The following is a 15,349-nucleotide window of genomic DNA, read 5'->3' as shown; positions in this document are numbered from 1 at the left end:
TGGTGAGAGAGAGATAGAGATAGATGCAACTTTATTTAGTAAAATCTGATTTTTCACGGAGAGGGGACAAAATTCCTGTTGAGGTCTCAACAAAGACAATAATACATATAATTGCACATACACATATTCCCCTGCTACTTGTACATACGGCTTCAATCCATCAATATACCTATATGCATCACATATGCACACTGAGGATTGTCGGTCTTCGCGCTGTAGCATGCGCACGCGCTTAACTGTGCAAAAAAAAAAGAAAGAAAGAAAAGAAAGAAGATTCCCGCGTACTGCCGTGAAGCCGCCTTCCTTGCATTATCGGGAATTGGTGCGGTGAAGCCAACTTGCGCACCGAAAACGGTAAAATCTTAGCTTTGTATCGAATTGTACGATATATCGAAGTACTTCCCCTCCTTTTTGCTAGTTCAATATGTACCGGGTTTTACTGTGTTTGCGTTCAGCGTACACTTGTCTCTCTCACACACACACACACACACACACACACACACACACACACACACACACACACACACACACACACACACACACACACACACACGCACGCACGCACGCACGCACACACACCCCATTTGGTGTGGGATAGACATCCCACTACAAAATCAATTAGGATAAGGCATTTCCTTTTCCCTATTTAGACAGCCAACATAACTGTCAGAGAATGATGCCCTTTCTTGAAAGAACAAGCACAGCCAAGAGAAGCAAAAACATTTATTCTTTCAAATTCCATCTTCGCAGTATATTCTCAGATCAGCTGGCGGTCGTTCCAGCGAGACAGCTCGAAGACAAGCATCATACGAGCAACAAAATGCCCCAACGATTGAACCGAGTTTGATGACTGGATGTTGTACAAAATTATGACAAGCTCGGCTTCTCATGTGGAAACAGCTGTAGCTTGGTCCTAATTCTTTGGCTCCGAGCCCTGAACACCACACAAGAGCAGTGAGTATCTTTTCCTGGCACACCTAATGCCTCTGAATACTTGAAAGCACAAGCAGGCACCTTTATTAGGTTTACTGAACACACATGGCAATATACATGTGCAGTCGGCATCGAGCGTTCACAAACCATGGGCGCTGAGAAAACATTTAATTTTCGATCAGTTTATGCTGGCAGCCAGTAAGATTGTAAAGTGCTACTGTTATCACATAGTAACACAGACCTTAAACCCAAATACCAAATGGCACAATCAGGCTCTGTAAATATTCAGCTTTTTCTTGGATCCCATGGTACACAATCGTCTTGATGCCAAACCGTACGGAGTTAACTGCTGCAACAGGAACAGCTTCACGAGCGAAAACTGTGCATGGCACTTTATTGGAAAATACATTGCAAATACCCGTGCAGCTAGCATTCAACAAGTGCAGATTAAAAGAAAATGACTTTAAAAGTGTACTCACACACAAGGAACACACAGCAGAACAATACAATGTGCAAAAAACAAAACAAAAAAAACAATAAGTGCGTGCCTGAAGTGGGGTCTTAAAGAAGCACCGCACTGCAGGTGTCCCAGCGAGATCAATTGTACAACGCAGTGTCAGACTCGTCCTCGTCGGAGTTGCTTTCGGGAAATATAACAGACATCTGAATGGGCCGCCGCGGCAGCTCCATCTGCTGGCACGTGAGTTTCAAGAGCTGCTGTATGACAACATTGCGTGCGTCGATTTCCTCTTGTAGATTGTGGTGCTCCTCGAGCAACGGCGCCAGATCAGTGGAGCGCTCTGAAATGAAGTCCAAAAAATTGCCTCGCTGTAATGTTTCGTGTATGAAGTAAAAGACGCAGGTTTAGCTCTTCATCTAGACTCCATTTCTTACATGCAAAGCAATGCTATATAACCTGAGGATAATGTCAAGCTGTCAAGTAAGAGGTTTTTTCCTTGGCCTCTTTCACAATTGCCACAGTAATTGTTGTGAAGAACAAATAAAATTAATGAATGAATGGAAGAATGAATGCCACGGAGCTCTCAATGCTTACATTTACGATAAAAAAAATGATGCACTATGTATGAAAGAAAGGCATGCATCAAGTAGTAGTCCGACGCAACGTGTAGTTGGTGAGAAAAATTCCCATGTACTTCCCATGTACTTAGTAGCTTCCAAGCTTAAGCATTCTTCTAGAGAAACAGGCACATGTGAGATTCTAAAAACATTCAATATTTTGAGAGTTTGATAAGAAAACTTACGTTTGATAAGCTGAGAAAGCTGCGAACAAAGTTGTTGAAGTTGCTCACAGTTCAGCGTAGATACTGAAAAGTGAAAACAATGTTGACTGATATATAAAAGGAGTGTGCATTTTAATGTGCCAACCCATTAGTGAAATGTAAATAAATGGCAGTAATAAAGAAACATTTAGCCAGTGCTTTCTGACCATGACAGTCAGGTACACAGAGTGGTTTCATGGAAGCATAAAGCAAACTTTAAATAAGCAAAACATATGTGAGTTTGTGTTACATTAAAGAGTTAGGACATGAAAATGTTGAATGCCACTTTTCATTTCTGCATAGAGTCTAACAAAATAATTATGTCCCGAGGCCAACTTTTCTAGGACCCCACAAATAATTACGACAAAAAACTTTCATGCAAACAGTTCAAAACACAAGCCAGTTGCAGTGTAGCTTCAAACATGAAGCTGGGGACCAACACTGATGCTAGTTTGCAGCCCTTGTTGTGGGAACTAGAGTATATGCTGTCTCAGCCTGTTTCAGTGGTTCAAGACTATATACAATGGCTGTGTCACTGAATGATACCTATTGGCCCTTTCCTAGGAAGCACATGATAACCCTTCCCTCATGTTATACCATTCAGTGCCGAATACAGTTGGCTTTCGACAGTGTGGCCATGGTGCGTGTGTATACGTCAGTGGGGTCTTTTACTGCAAAAGTCTCACATCAAGTTAAAAACAAAAATATTAGGTTTTGCGTGCCAAAACCATGATATGATTACGAGGCATGCCATACACTGGGACTACGGATTAATTTTAACCACCAGGGGTGCAACCATCTATTCCATAATAGAAAATGCACAAGGTTATGCCCCTGGGGTTCTTTTACGTACGTCCCGTTTGTGATATTCATGCGTGCCTCAACCAATCACGTGCAGCGGGGCAATACATTGTATTATAGAATGCGTACAAGATCGTACCTCAGGGGTTCTTTTACGTGCATCTTAATATAGGTACGTAGTACACAGGTGTCATTGCATTTCTCCCTCATTGAAGTGCAGCCACCATGCCTGCGAATCGAACTCACATCTGAGACAGCACTGCGCCTTAGCCGCCAGGACATCAAATTTCAACGATATGAGTCTCTGGCTACACTTAAGCTATGCCGCACTTGGCATACATTTTGAACTGGTTGCATTAAACGATGACATAACTATTGGCTGCCCTCTTGAGGATGTGAAGTTCTACAGTGCAATTGCCTGGTGCAAAGCTATCTGTTAAATAAAGCTAAATAAATAAGACAAAAAAATGTGCAATTCTTGAATGAAGCAGCAGTGCATTCACAATTTACCGTGTGGTCATCACATGCCTTGCATTGTCTTTCTACAGGACAAAATTGTAACAATCCACTTCTAGAGCAGCCCTGATAAACAAGCCATGTGGGCAGCTTAAAGTAGCAGTGCTACATTACTTTAGGACACCTACTAGATGGTTAGATGAAATTTCAAATGATTGCCAGAATCAACTAAACATTTTATTAGGTTGATTTCACCGCAACCTATTTTCTATAGATTTATTAAAAGTGTCGCTGAAATGAACGATTCTCAATAATGCTTATAGGCATATTCTCTGGGAGTGTCCAGCGCTAATACGCAAAACTAGGGACGCGGCCTCCAATGAAGACCTTCGGGTGCGTTGGCGGGCCGCGCTGCTCAGCTCAGGACTAGACAATCAACTCTGGGCGATCCAGCAGGCCAAGGAAGCTGCTGAGAGACACGGTCTCTCGGCCGACTCCTAGGCGGGAACCCAGCCCGGAAACCTGCAGGAACTTATTAAAGTTATTCACTCACTCACTCATTGACCGCAGTGATTATTGAGACCAACTATGCGTATAGTCTGTCACATCTAAGACCAGGGGCGTAGCCAGAAATTTTTTTCGGGGGGGGGGGGGGTTTAACCATACTTTATGTATGTTTGTGCGTGCGTTTGTATGTGCGCGTGTATATATACGCAAGCAAAACTGAAAAATTTCGGGGGGGGGGGGGGTTGACCCCCCCCCCCCCCCCCGGCTACGCCCCTGTCTAAGACATTGTTCAATGTTCAAAAGAGGACCTCACTAGCAATGAAATCTATATAAGTGAAATGTATATTTATTTTTGTTCATCAGAAAGTGGCTAATACAATAAATTAGCTATGCCCTCACACAAACAAAATTACTCTGTGAACATTTATGCAATACCGTGACAATAACTGATAGCAGAATACGTACCCCATTTTCCTTTCAAAGGAATACTGATGTGATGTTCTGAACATTCAATTTCTTTGCATTTAAAGCAAGTTGTTCACCTCAAAATATTAAAGGGGTACTCAGACGAAAATTTTCAGTTGTCGTTTTTTTTGTATCAAATAAAAGGTCAAGCACTCAAGAGCCTAGAAAAGGTGGTGCTAAGCGCGAGTGCACCCTGAAAAAGTAATTACAGTATGTTTTTAAGAGCTAGTTTCAGTTCCTACTGTACCCTGACGTCACAACACGGTATGAGCTTCTCGTCACATGCTCGCACAATATATAGTGATGTTTCCACGGCTGCTCCGCACCGTGGCTCCTTTGGTGACGCACAAGCGGGCATCTTGGAAGTATTGGTACATAACGTCATCACAACTAGCCAGACTGCTGCGTGATGTCACCAGAATTAGTACTGTAGCCCAATGTCAAGCTAGTGTCGATGTCAGTAGGTGCGCCATGGAAAAATTGACTTCAATATCAAAATAAAATATCTTACCAGCTTTTACTTGCTCAGAGCCATCTCTGCATACAGAAGATTTGTATGGCAGTGTAAACTCGTCTTCGAAAAAAAGTGTCAGTACCTCTTTAACGTAGTTGTAAGCCTCACAGTGTCATAATTAACTAACTTTTTATAAGGCAGTGTTGATTTTGCATTCCAGGGGTTATACTATACGTCATGATGTCATAATATGAATGGAGGTCACGTGAGGGTGGATTATTGTTATTTTTTGGCACAGTGTCATTCTATCATGTGAGCAAAATTTACGTCGACACACGCACACGTCATATGGGAAATAAATTGAAACTGGTTCACGAACAATTATAGTAATTTGTTCAGGGCCCTCTGAGGCTAGTCAGTGCTTTTTTCTATAGTTTCAATTTTGAGGACCTTCACTTAATTCAATAAACGAAAAGCTCAAATTTTCATGTCAGTAATTTAACAGCAGACCATACTGTGTACTGTGGCTCGTCTTCAGCACAGTGTTGTGCAGTCTAGCCAAATGAACTTATACATCAACTCTTTCAAGCAACGGCATGAACAGGAAACTCCTTCACAGCTTTACCTGCAGCCATGCTATGCAACTTGGCTCTAAAAAGTGCACCGTCTCTTTCTAGCTACATATGCGATTCTCTCTATCACAAGTGCAAGAATACTGTCTCAGTAAACTATTCTCAGACCGAGCAAAATAGTTGCTAGAATGGAGGCCAGGCCACTACAGGGCTTCTTTTTTTCAGTCAACGAAACTGTCTCAATGTTTGTTGAACAGTTCACGAGTCATTAATGAATGCTGAAATACAGAAACGTCTGAATGACATTATTTGTAGCGCAAAACTTGGAGAGAAAATACTAAGAAGCGCACAGGAGCGGAAAAAAGAAGATGGCGCTACGCTCACAAGGTTTATTTGGCATGAAGCCTCATGCCAAATGAACAGTTGTAAGTGTAGCACCATCTTTCTTTCTGCTCCTATCTGCTTCTTAGTCTTTCTTTTCAAGTTTTGGCCAGAAATGTCATTCAGCAATTACGAACTCACCCAAGAAAAAGTTATTCTACGGAAACATCTATAAGGTGAACTGGCAAGGATAACTGTTCATTCTTGCTAGTACAATCAGATCACAAGGACACACGCAAGCACGAGGCTAGAGAGTGGTGGAAAATTCAAGGAACTGTGACCTACACTCTTTCAAGGACTTCCATTGCCAACATTTGCGGTCTCTCTCGACTGACTGTGAAGAGTGTGACGTGTTGTCTGGGGCCTTTTTTTCCTTGTCAACTCTGCTAGCTCCACTGTGAACTTCGGCACTATCCCAGAGATAGGCTTCCCGAGGGTTTCCATCTTCGTCTTCCGAGGCGTGTTCTATCCCGCCAACAGCTTGAGATGGTTTGTTGTTGATAATGGGCACTTGACTTGCGGCAAGCAAAGGCGGTGTGCCTTCATGACTGCTATCTCCCGTGGCAGCGGCCATGCTTCCAAAAGGGACCTATCGAGTCAGAGCCCGCGCAAGTTGACATGGCAGGCTCCTGGCGCTTGCATAAACATTTACCTGAAAAAAAAAAAAAAGAAACGTCGCATGAGACAGTGAAAGCATTAAAAGAGGGCAGCAGATGGAGCCAAATATAGATAGTACATCTGAACGACATGTGTTTTTAGGACACAGCTGCACAGGGTGTGTGCACGTTCCCATTACATGGATATTACAGATGATTAAGTACAAATATTGGTGCATATGTGAACAAACCTTTTATGAATTAAGAATGAAAAAAGAAAGAATATAAGTGCACGTTTATAAAAAAAGTCGTAAGCAATTGTTTTTACCACCATAGAGGCGCTTGGGGAATATGGTACGAGCGGGTAAAATCCAACATGAAGTAAATTGGCCAAAATTTAAATCCTGTTGTAGCTATAGGTGCTAGTTGAAAGCCGTAACGTACCAGCACATTAGCTGCCACGTTCACGTAAACACGCACGTTTGATTCAAGCATGCCTGCGCATACATTACGGACACTACAGAGTTAATTAAAAGTATGTGTGAAATATAGCGAACGCGAAAAGCGCTCTTTTTTGAGAAAGAACGAAAGACGTAAGCACCAGTGGTCGAGACGAAGCGCACGGGAGAATCTGACGTTGAAATCGAACGCGCGAAACGGTAAAGGAGCAAGAGATAACAAACAATAAAGCCCGAGACGCAAGTGTATGCACAGATGTTATACCAGCAGGGCTCCTACTGTCTGTCGCGCACTCTTTCGACAAGACAATCTACAGAGCCGTTGAGAGCGCATTCAAGTTTTGAATGCTTGCTTCTTTATCAATGCGAGCGCGAATCAAGCGCTCCTCGGGTAGTAAGAAACTTAATTTTAGCCCCGCCTTGACGGTTTAGATATAGACGCGTCTACAAAACACTGCGCGCCTATCGGGAAGCAAGAGATATATAAATGCCACCACCTTTTCTATCTACTGCATACGATAGCTGAAAGATACCGATTTGACAAATTCACACACTAAACAAATAGAGAAGTCCGGCGTAGCGATGATTATCAGTTCGCTGCACTTCGATCTGGAGTTTTACAGCTACAATAAATTCTCGGTAGATGATTTCGGCTTACCTCGCTGCGCCGCCGAACAAACGATGGCACGGCATGAGAGCAGTGCGAGAAATATCTTCGCTGAATCGCTAAACAGTATTTTTGTTACTTTTCCATCTCGCGCTCGGCAAAACAACACAACGCAATATCCGAAAGCGCAACTACTACAACTAGCGCAACAAAGATTGCGCCGTGGTTGCTTGCAGCGCCCACAGCATCGGTGGTATTTAGCGAGTAGCATTATAGCTTGAGCTGAACATAAGGCACTCAGCACTCGTCAATCAGGCCGTATAACTTAAGTCATGAAAGTCAAATTGAAATAGAAGTTTGACTAATATTGCTACCTTTACAAAGAGGTCAAAAACAATTATGACATCTGAAATCACAAAAGCTTTTAAACGATCTGCGGATCAGAAACACAACAATACATTTGCCAGCGTACTCGTATTAATTTTAAAGCATCCTATTAAGCAGGAGCTTACGAACGTGGCCATTATTTTCCTCAAATATCTATAACAAAACAAGCACGCTGCCTACGTGCAGCCCTGCGTCTACGTGCCCGCATCGCGGAATCATCTGGCAACAGCTGAGTAAACGCACCAAAGGCCGAAAAGCGCAAATAAAATGGCCGTTCCATGATTGATTTTGTTTATCAAGCGGCCCAGTTGGTTATGTTGTTCTCCCATTTTAGTTGGTAGCGCGTAAACAAAAAGGGGACCGGAACTTCTCGCGACCACCAATGGGCAACACCGGTTCAGGCAGCAAGCGTGACCGCGCCTATTCGACGGACACGGACACACCATCATCTCCGGGCAAAGATGACCGCGCTTTCGAGTTCACGACTGGCAGCTCGTCGCGCAAGAGCCGCTTCATCTACCAGGCCTCGCTGGACGACTCGGACGACATCCCGAGCTTCAGGAAGGGTGGAGACTCCGAGATGCGACCTCGCGCCTCGACCATGGAAGGCGGCGGAGGCGAGCAGCCAAAGGCCACGCTGCCCACCGTGTTCAAGTGGGAAGGCGGCGGCAAAGACGTCTGCATCAGCGGCACCTTCACCAACTGGAAGCCCATCCCGATGGTCCACAGCCACGGCGACTTCGTGGTGATCCTTGACGTGCCCGAGGGAGACCACCAGTACAAGTTCATGGTTGACGGACAGTGGGTTCATGACCAGAACGAGCCTACCGTGGACAACGACATGGGCACCAAGAACAACCTCATCAACGTCAAGCAGTCCGACTTCGAGGTGTTCGAGGCCCTCGCTATGGACAGTGTGGGATCGGGAAGCGGTACCCAGAGTGTGTCCGGCTCGCCGCCCGGCGATTACGGCCAGGAGCTGCCGCAGGCCAAGCCGTACGAGAAGGCGACGGGACCTCCCGTTCTGCCGCCGCACCTTCTGCAGGTCATCCTCAACAAGGACACCCCGCTGCGTTGCGAGCCCACGCTCTTGCCCGAGCCCAACCACGTAATGCTGAACCACCTGTACGCCTTGTCCATCAAGGACGGCGTCATGGTGCTCAGTGCCACGCACAGGTACCGGAAGAAATACGTCACGACGCTACTGTACAAGCCAATTTGAAAAGAGAAAACCCCAGCGCGGCCAGTTTTTAAGTGTCACGTAGCCGTATACGAATAGCCAGTTATAACGTGCCCTCCTCCGCATTTTTGATAATTTTTTTCCCCTCAGTTCTTTCTTTTGGAGGGGGAGGCTTTAGGATGTTATAATTGCCACTCGCTTGTTGTGTTTATTAAAGTCTATTCGGTTGACTTACTACCGGTGATGCATTCCATGACCTGACCTCCAGACCGCCTGACTGTTGACGACGACCCCCTTGCGTTCCTCCGGGCAATAACAAGATCTCAAGTATGACGTGACTGCCTGCGCATGTATTGCCATTGCAAGATGTACGTTAACTGAGCAGCTAAACGTGCCTGGGTGTCCGTCCTATCCTTGCACCTTTCAATCCAACGAGTGTTACTGCAGACGACGTAACTAACGACTGTTTTACTGTAGAGAGCATCCTTGATGTGTAAACAGTTTGGTAGAGAATTATATCGATAGATAATCAAAAGGTGCCAACCCACAGCAGTACGTTCTGGCCGAGCCGACGCATACAGTCGATCAAACATATTTCATGCTGCTAATACACCTGATTGCTATGTGTGGTACCAAGCTTGCTACGCACCAAGCTTTAAAAAAAAAAAAATTATATGTGCTCTGCATGGAATTGTATGTGCCTGGAATATAGAAGCATAGCAAAAGGCCTGTGCCGCTGTGGTGCTTACTGCCAGCACTAAGTGTGTAAGTGTCTACATCTTTATGGCTATGAAAGAGCTGGTCACAGAAGTAAGTTTGGTGGCTAATGGTTGATGTGCATAGACGTAACAGCGGCATTTCAAGTGGGTGTTATGGAATGTAAACTGACGGTATGCATCCCTCTGCGATGTGAGATGACCTGCCTGAAAGAAAAAAAGAGAAAAAAAAAACTGTGCAGCCTTCTTGCTTTTCCTGATAAAGAGAGCTTTGTTACTCAAAACTAGCTTGACTCTGTCTGTCCTACAAACCTACAAAAACACAACAGTGCTTGCTCAATATAGTTATATAACAAAGGAGCACTTTCTTTGGCAGATAAGAATCAAGAGTGCTCTCATAGGCCATTATGTTCTCTGTTATACAAACGAAATATTGCGTTAACAGGAGTGCCTGTTCTACATGAAAGCTTGCTTGCTTGCTTGTACCTCTGTACTGGCTCTTACCCACTACGTGGGATTGGCCAAGAAGCTGGCGTTTATTGTAAATGAAAAAAAGGCCTATACAGGGTAAAAGGAAGCGTGATTTAAAAAATAAAAAAATAAAATATGGAAATTTTTGATACGCAGTAAAATTTAAAAAGAAAAAAGGGAAAAACTGCTAGCTGATCTCTGCTTAGATATTTCACTGAGGTACCATGTTGTTAAAAGTTAATATATTACTAAGTCTGTGGGCATTGCGTACTGGTGTTGCCCTCTATAAATCCAAAGGCGGTGTGGCTACACCACTAAAAATGCGTTATCTGCCATGGAATGGTGGCACCATCTATCACAGCTATCTGTAGCTGCGACGTAAAGCATTACTGAATTGGAAACTGAAATTATCTCGAATTTACTGAGAACTCGACTCGTAGGTAACACCTGCAAACTATGCAATAAACAACATGTGAAGTGGTAGCTCCATGCAAAACTTGAGTGAAGATTACAGGACGATTACAAGAAGAATCGCGCATATTTGACATGCCCCTATTTATGCAACATTAGGTCTAGGCATCTGTCACTGATTGCACAATGACGCAGGGGCAAATGGCTGTTTTACCCAACTCTCCGTTGTGATCTTGTGAAAAACCTACATAACTCTCCACAACCTTTTGTTGGCTGTATGCATAATGCTTCAGTTTAATACATAAATGTGCTGTTGTCACCCACGAATGACAAGTATTGCTGGTGAGGAACTTGCCACTAGCAGCAGGCACATATCACTAGACACAAGCACCAAACCAGGCCTGTTAAAAACCTAGCAGTATGTCACCCGAGAACCCTTTTTAAAACTGGAAGACTCTCGTGGCAAGCGGTCATTCTCGCATATGACTAATGGCTTACTGTTCCGAGAGTGACTCTTCTTGTAGCAGTTGATTATGAATGGTGAAATGTGGCACTACAGTACGCTGCGCTGCTACAGAGATGGCTGGCCTCAAATAAATACATACACCCGCCACTGCCTGTGGCAAGGATCATGGCAAAGCTCGTAAAGTAGCTGAATGCTAACAATGCTCACGACATTCTACAATGTTGCAACCACTTATTCACTCCAGGCTACTTAAAACGAAAAAAAAAAAAAAACTGCGAATCAGCCTTGGCACAAAAAGCACCTACTGTATGCATAGCCACAGTCTCAACTTTGTGGTTTCACACACCACAACCAGTGGCTTTCCTATTATTAAAAGGCTTCCTACAAGCTCCCACTTTGACACCAGTCAGCAACAAACCCTAAACTCATGGTCACACCAGTGGCAGAGGTGTCTGGTGTCCTTAAAAGAATCCTCACCAGGCCCCATTGAAAATTTTGGTTCTGCACTGCAAGTTGTAAGGTGCCATCTAGGAGGAGTTCTACTGAAAAAATTTTCAACATTGGTTCATTCCTGGATGAAGAAACTGAACCGTCCTGTCATCGCACCTCCAGGAGGTGAGATTTGCTAGATAACCAGACTTACCTTTGCTTCAGCCAATGTCCACAAGCACTCATTAGAACAAAAGCTATGGTGTGTTGAACATTCGTGACCGAAATTCCAGCATGGTATTGACTCACTTGCAATAGTTCTGCTAACCACAACTTATGTTAAAATGAGTCTAGAAGGTCCATTCTTGTTTTCTGGCATTCTCATTTGAGATTATTGCAACATGCCGATTTACTTTGTAACTTTTATCAGTTTAGGCAAACACTTGCTCTCAAAAAGCACATTAAATGTTTGATATTTTAAAAACTGCATATTGTACTAGAAAAATACTTGCATATTTAAAATCTGAACACAAATATACATTACCTCGGAAAGTTTAATCAAAATCTATTAAGAATTAAAAAAAAACTCGTAAAAACACCAAAATAAATGCAGGTTATAAAAAAAAATATTCACTTTTCATTATTTAAAAAATAAAAGACCTCTTACGAAAGTTAAGGCCCCTCGTACTATAAGGCAAATCTGTCAACAGGCTGGACATTTACCAGTCGAGACAAATATCGCACCTGTACACACAGTAGAGTGCACTAGCTCATTTCAAACGACAAATTCGTTTTTCTTAGACTTGCTGAAATCCCAGTTACTGTCAAGCTTATTGCAATGCACTGAATTAACACAATAGGTGCCTGAGAGACTTTTCTAGGTATGACTAAGCAGCACTTCCCTGGCGTGTTCAAAGGTGGAGATAACAGATTAGAATTACTGTATGCGCTACCTTTAGGTAGCAGAGTTGCATGCCTGTCTTCCAAACACTGCTAGCAACCATGCATTGCAGAGAAGCTGACGCTCGGGCCAATTTTTAAGGCGAAAGCCTTAGATGCCTCATCACGTTCAGTAACACTGATAGTTGGTTCACGATTTAAACTTGGTGCAACGGACACGATATAACCACATGCACGTGGTTACACAAAAAACACACGAAGGCGATGGAATATACAGGGTTTTATCACGCTGGCCTGCTCAAATACGAAATTTCTTTTTGCTGCAGGGCAATGGACGGAATGCTGATGCATGAGTTGCTGTTATGAATGTTCAAAGCCTCTATTATCTGACGAGTTGTCTGTTTATTATTCCTAGCGATGATGTTGGTTTTTTCAAATTGAGGGGCACACCCACACTCTAAGCAGTGCGCTGCCTATATGTGAAAGGCCATCGGTGCGGCAACTTGGCCTCGTGTTCCCTTAATCTAACATTGATGCACCTTCCGGTTTGTCCTATGTATACCGCGTTAAGAAGACATGGGAAGCTGGTACACAACCCCCGTGGCGCAGTCAGTGGCTGGAGATTGGTGGTTGACACCGCATCCTGCCATCTTCTTCTCTTTTCTTTCTCTTGCCCTTTTGCCGACGCTTGCACATTTTCGTCCCATCTGATTAGGCACAGAGAAAACTACTTTAACACCGAACTGGCCTGCCATGTTCTTCAACCCGTGCAACAATTTATGCACATACGGTACAACAGCTATTTTCTTGTTGCTTTCCTGGTTTGTTTTTCTTGTCTCCTTTCCCTTCAGCCTTTATTGATCTGATTAACTTTTCACATGTTCTGGATACTACATGTTCCGGGAAACCGACGCACTCCAACCGGCCTACTTGTATAAACACGCTTTCCTTAATTCTATGACTGCATGTCTTCTGGACAGCCGACCTCAGGCATGAAGTGGACGACGCCATCTTTTACTACTTTGGAGATGGACTGATGAGTAATTTAGAAGGCCTTTTTTGGAGCATGGCCAAAATTCCCAACATAGATGACCAGGCGTCACGAAGATCACCAAATCAAGAAATCTTAATTTCTGCTCCTCCGGAACCTCGTGCGTGAACGTTAGGCCCACTGCCTTCCTGCTTGAACAGCTCTAAAATTTCATTCATAGTTATTGAACACCGACTCTCATCTATGAGCACCAAATAATCATCTACGTAACGGAAGATCATGATGTTCTGACGTTCTATGCCCCGCTCAATACCTTCATCTACACTTCCTAGAAACACATTGCTAAGGATAGGGGCGATCCTAGACCCTATGCAAATACCTTCTTTTTGTGTGAACCGTTTGTCTTCGAAACCAAGGACAGTAGAACTTAAATAGCACGTTAAAATTTCGAGGAAGGCTGCCACGGAAACGCCACACTTGGTAACAAAATTAAACTCATCATTGTACAAATCAATGCACCTTTTAACACATGACAACAATTGCTCCTGTGGTATCGAATAATACAACTCTTGCACGTCCACACTAAACGCGGTGTATAGGCCCGGTTCACATTTCCTTAAGTGATCTATTACGCCTTCCGAATTTGATATCAAGAAGGGATCTGGGACTATCAGGTTGCCTAGGCACTTCTGAAGGTACTTCGAAACAAGCAGTTGCCATGAACTCTAAGCAGTGCGCACCATATAGGCACGCACTGCTTAGAGTGTGGGTGTGCCCCTCAATTTGAAAAAACCAACATCATCGCTAGGAATAATAAACAGACAACTCGCGAGATAATAGAGGCTCTGAACATTCATAACAGCAACTCATGCATCAGCGTTCTGTCCATCGCCCTGCAGCAAAAAGAAATTTCGTATTTGAGCAGGCCAGCGTGATAAAACCCTGCTATATTTTATCGCCTTCGCGTGTTTCTTGTGTAACCACGTGCATGTATATAAGTGTGTGTCGACGTGAATAAAGATCAGTTGAGACTCCGGCGCCTGTCCTCGTGAATTCTTCGTTTGTATATCGTGTCCATTGCGCAGAGTTTAAATCATGCCTCATCAAACGTGAAAATTGACCGGCGTCCCGTGTCGGCGGCGCCAACACGAGCGATGCAAAAAATCACGTGATGATGTCATCATAATGTCACAGATCGCCAAAATTTGTGACATCATCACATGACATTGTCGCTTGGTCCAAGGTGGGCCGATCACGGAGGCAATGCAAAACCAGGTGAGGTGCAGAAAGCTTGCAACGCCTCCAATCCTTGAGGCCATGAAAAACCATTTGAGGTGTGGAAAGCTTTCAGTGGTGGCAGGGCAGGATCAATACACAGGACTGAGAGGAAAAAGAAGATGGCTTTCGCCTTCAAGTCCTCTTAAGTTAATGCATACGGGACCCTCAACGCCACCGCTGCAGCGAACTGGATTGACACTGGTCATTGACAGTCAAGTTAAGCACCAGCGTTCGACACGCAAAACATGTCCGGTAAGCATATCGCCTGCAAAAAGGGAGAGCGGCTTCACCACATAGCTGTAGCTGCCAGCCAGACCTAGGCGCAACTCTGCTACCTAAAGGTAGCATATACAGTAACTCTACGACAGGTAGGCTTGAGGCATGATCTTGTGGCTGACAATGGTACTCCTTCACTTACACCATGGCCCCAGAAATGAAAGGCGCTATCTACAGTACAGTAAACTTTTAAGAGTAACACCTCATTCAAACCTAGTTGTCAATTTAAATGTAAACATTTCGACAGAAGTCTGTCTGGCTGGGTGGAAGAATTAAGAAGTTGAAATACCTCCAGCCACAAATTCTTGGAGGAAACCCGACGTTTCGAGACCGG

General features: G+C 43.9%; 2 protein-coding genes across 4 annotated transcripts; one reads left to right on the top strand and one right to left on the bottom strand.

Moving 5' to 3' along the window:
- Nucleotides 1-705: 705 nt before the first annotated feature.
- Nucleotides 706-7,727, bottom strand: LOC119394024 (uncharacterized). Of its 3 annotated transcripts, none has more exons than XM_037661232.2 (4): nucleotides 7,562-7,727; nucleotides 6,135-6,501; nucleotides 2,196-2,258; nucleotides 706-1,733 (listed from the first exon to the last, which is right to left on the bottom strand). In XM_037661232.2, the coding sequence occupies exons 2-4, from the start codon at nucleotides 6,421-6,423 to the stop codon at nucleotides 1,531-1,533; spliced, it is 555 nt and encodes a 184-aa protein (XP_037517160.1). In that variant the 5' UTR covers nucleotides 6,424-6,501; nucleotides 7,562-7,727; the 3' UTR covers nucleotides 706-1,530. The 3 variants fall into 3 exon arrangements, with proteins under 3 accessions (XP_037517160.1, XP_037517161.1, XP_037517163.1); XM_037661233.2 differs by lacking the exon at nucleotides 7,562-7,727 and adding an exon at nucleotides 7,047-7,172; XM_037661235.2 differs by lacking the exon at nucleotides 7,562-7,727 and adding an exon at nucleotides 6,890-7,007.
- A 388-nt stretch (nucleotides 7,728-8,115) lies between these two features.
- LOC119394023 (5'-AMP-activated protein kinase subunit beta-2) lies at nucleotides 8,116-10,077 on the top strand. Its single transcript, XM_037661231.2, has one exon. It carries the CDS (start codon nucleotides 8,280-8,282, stop codon nucleotides 9,117-9,119), a length of 840 nt encoding a protein of 279 aa, XP_037517159.1. The 5' UTR covers nucleotides 8,116-8,279; the 3' UTR covers nucleotides 9,120-10,077.
- Nucleotides 10,078-15,349: the final 5,272 nt, after the last annotated feature.

This window comes from Rhipicephalus sanguineus, chromosome 5 (assembly GCF_013339695.2).
Source record: "Rhipicephalus sanguineus isolate Rsan-2018 chromosome 5, BIME_Rsan_1.4, whole genome shotgun sequence".
NCBI lineage: Eukaryota > Metazoa > Arthropoda > Arachnida > Ixodida > Ixodidae > Rhipicephalus > Rhipicephalus sanguineus.
The sequence above is the reverse complement of the archived record's forward strand: the minus strand, read 5'-3'. Positions and strand labels throughout refer to the sequence as shown.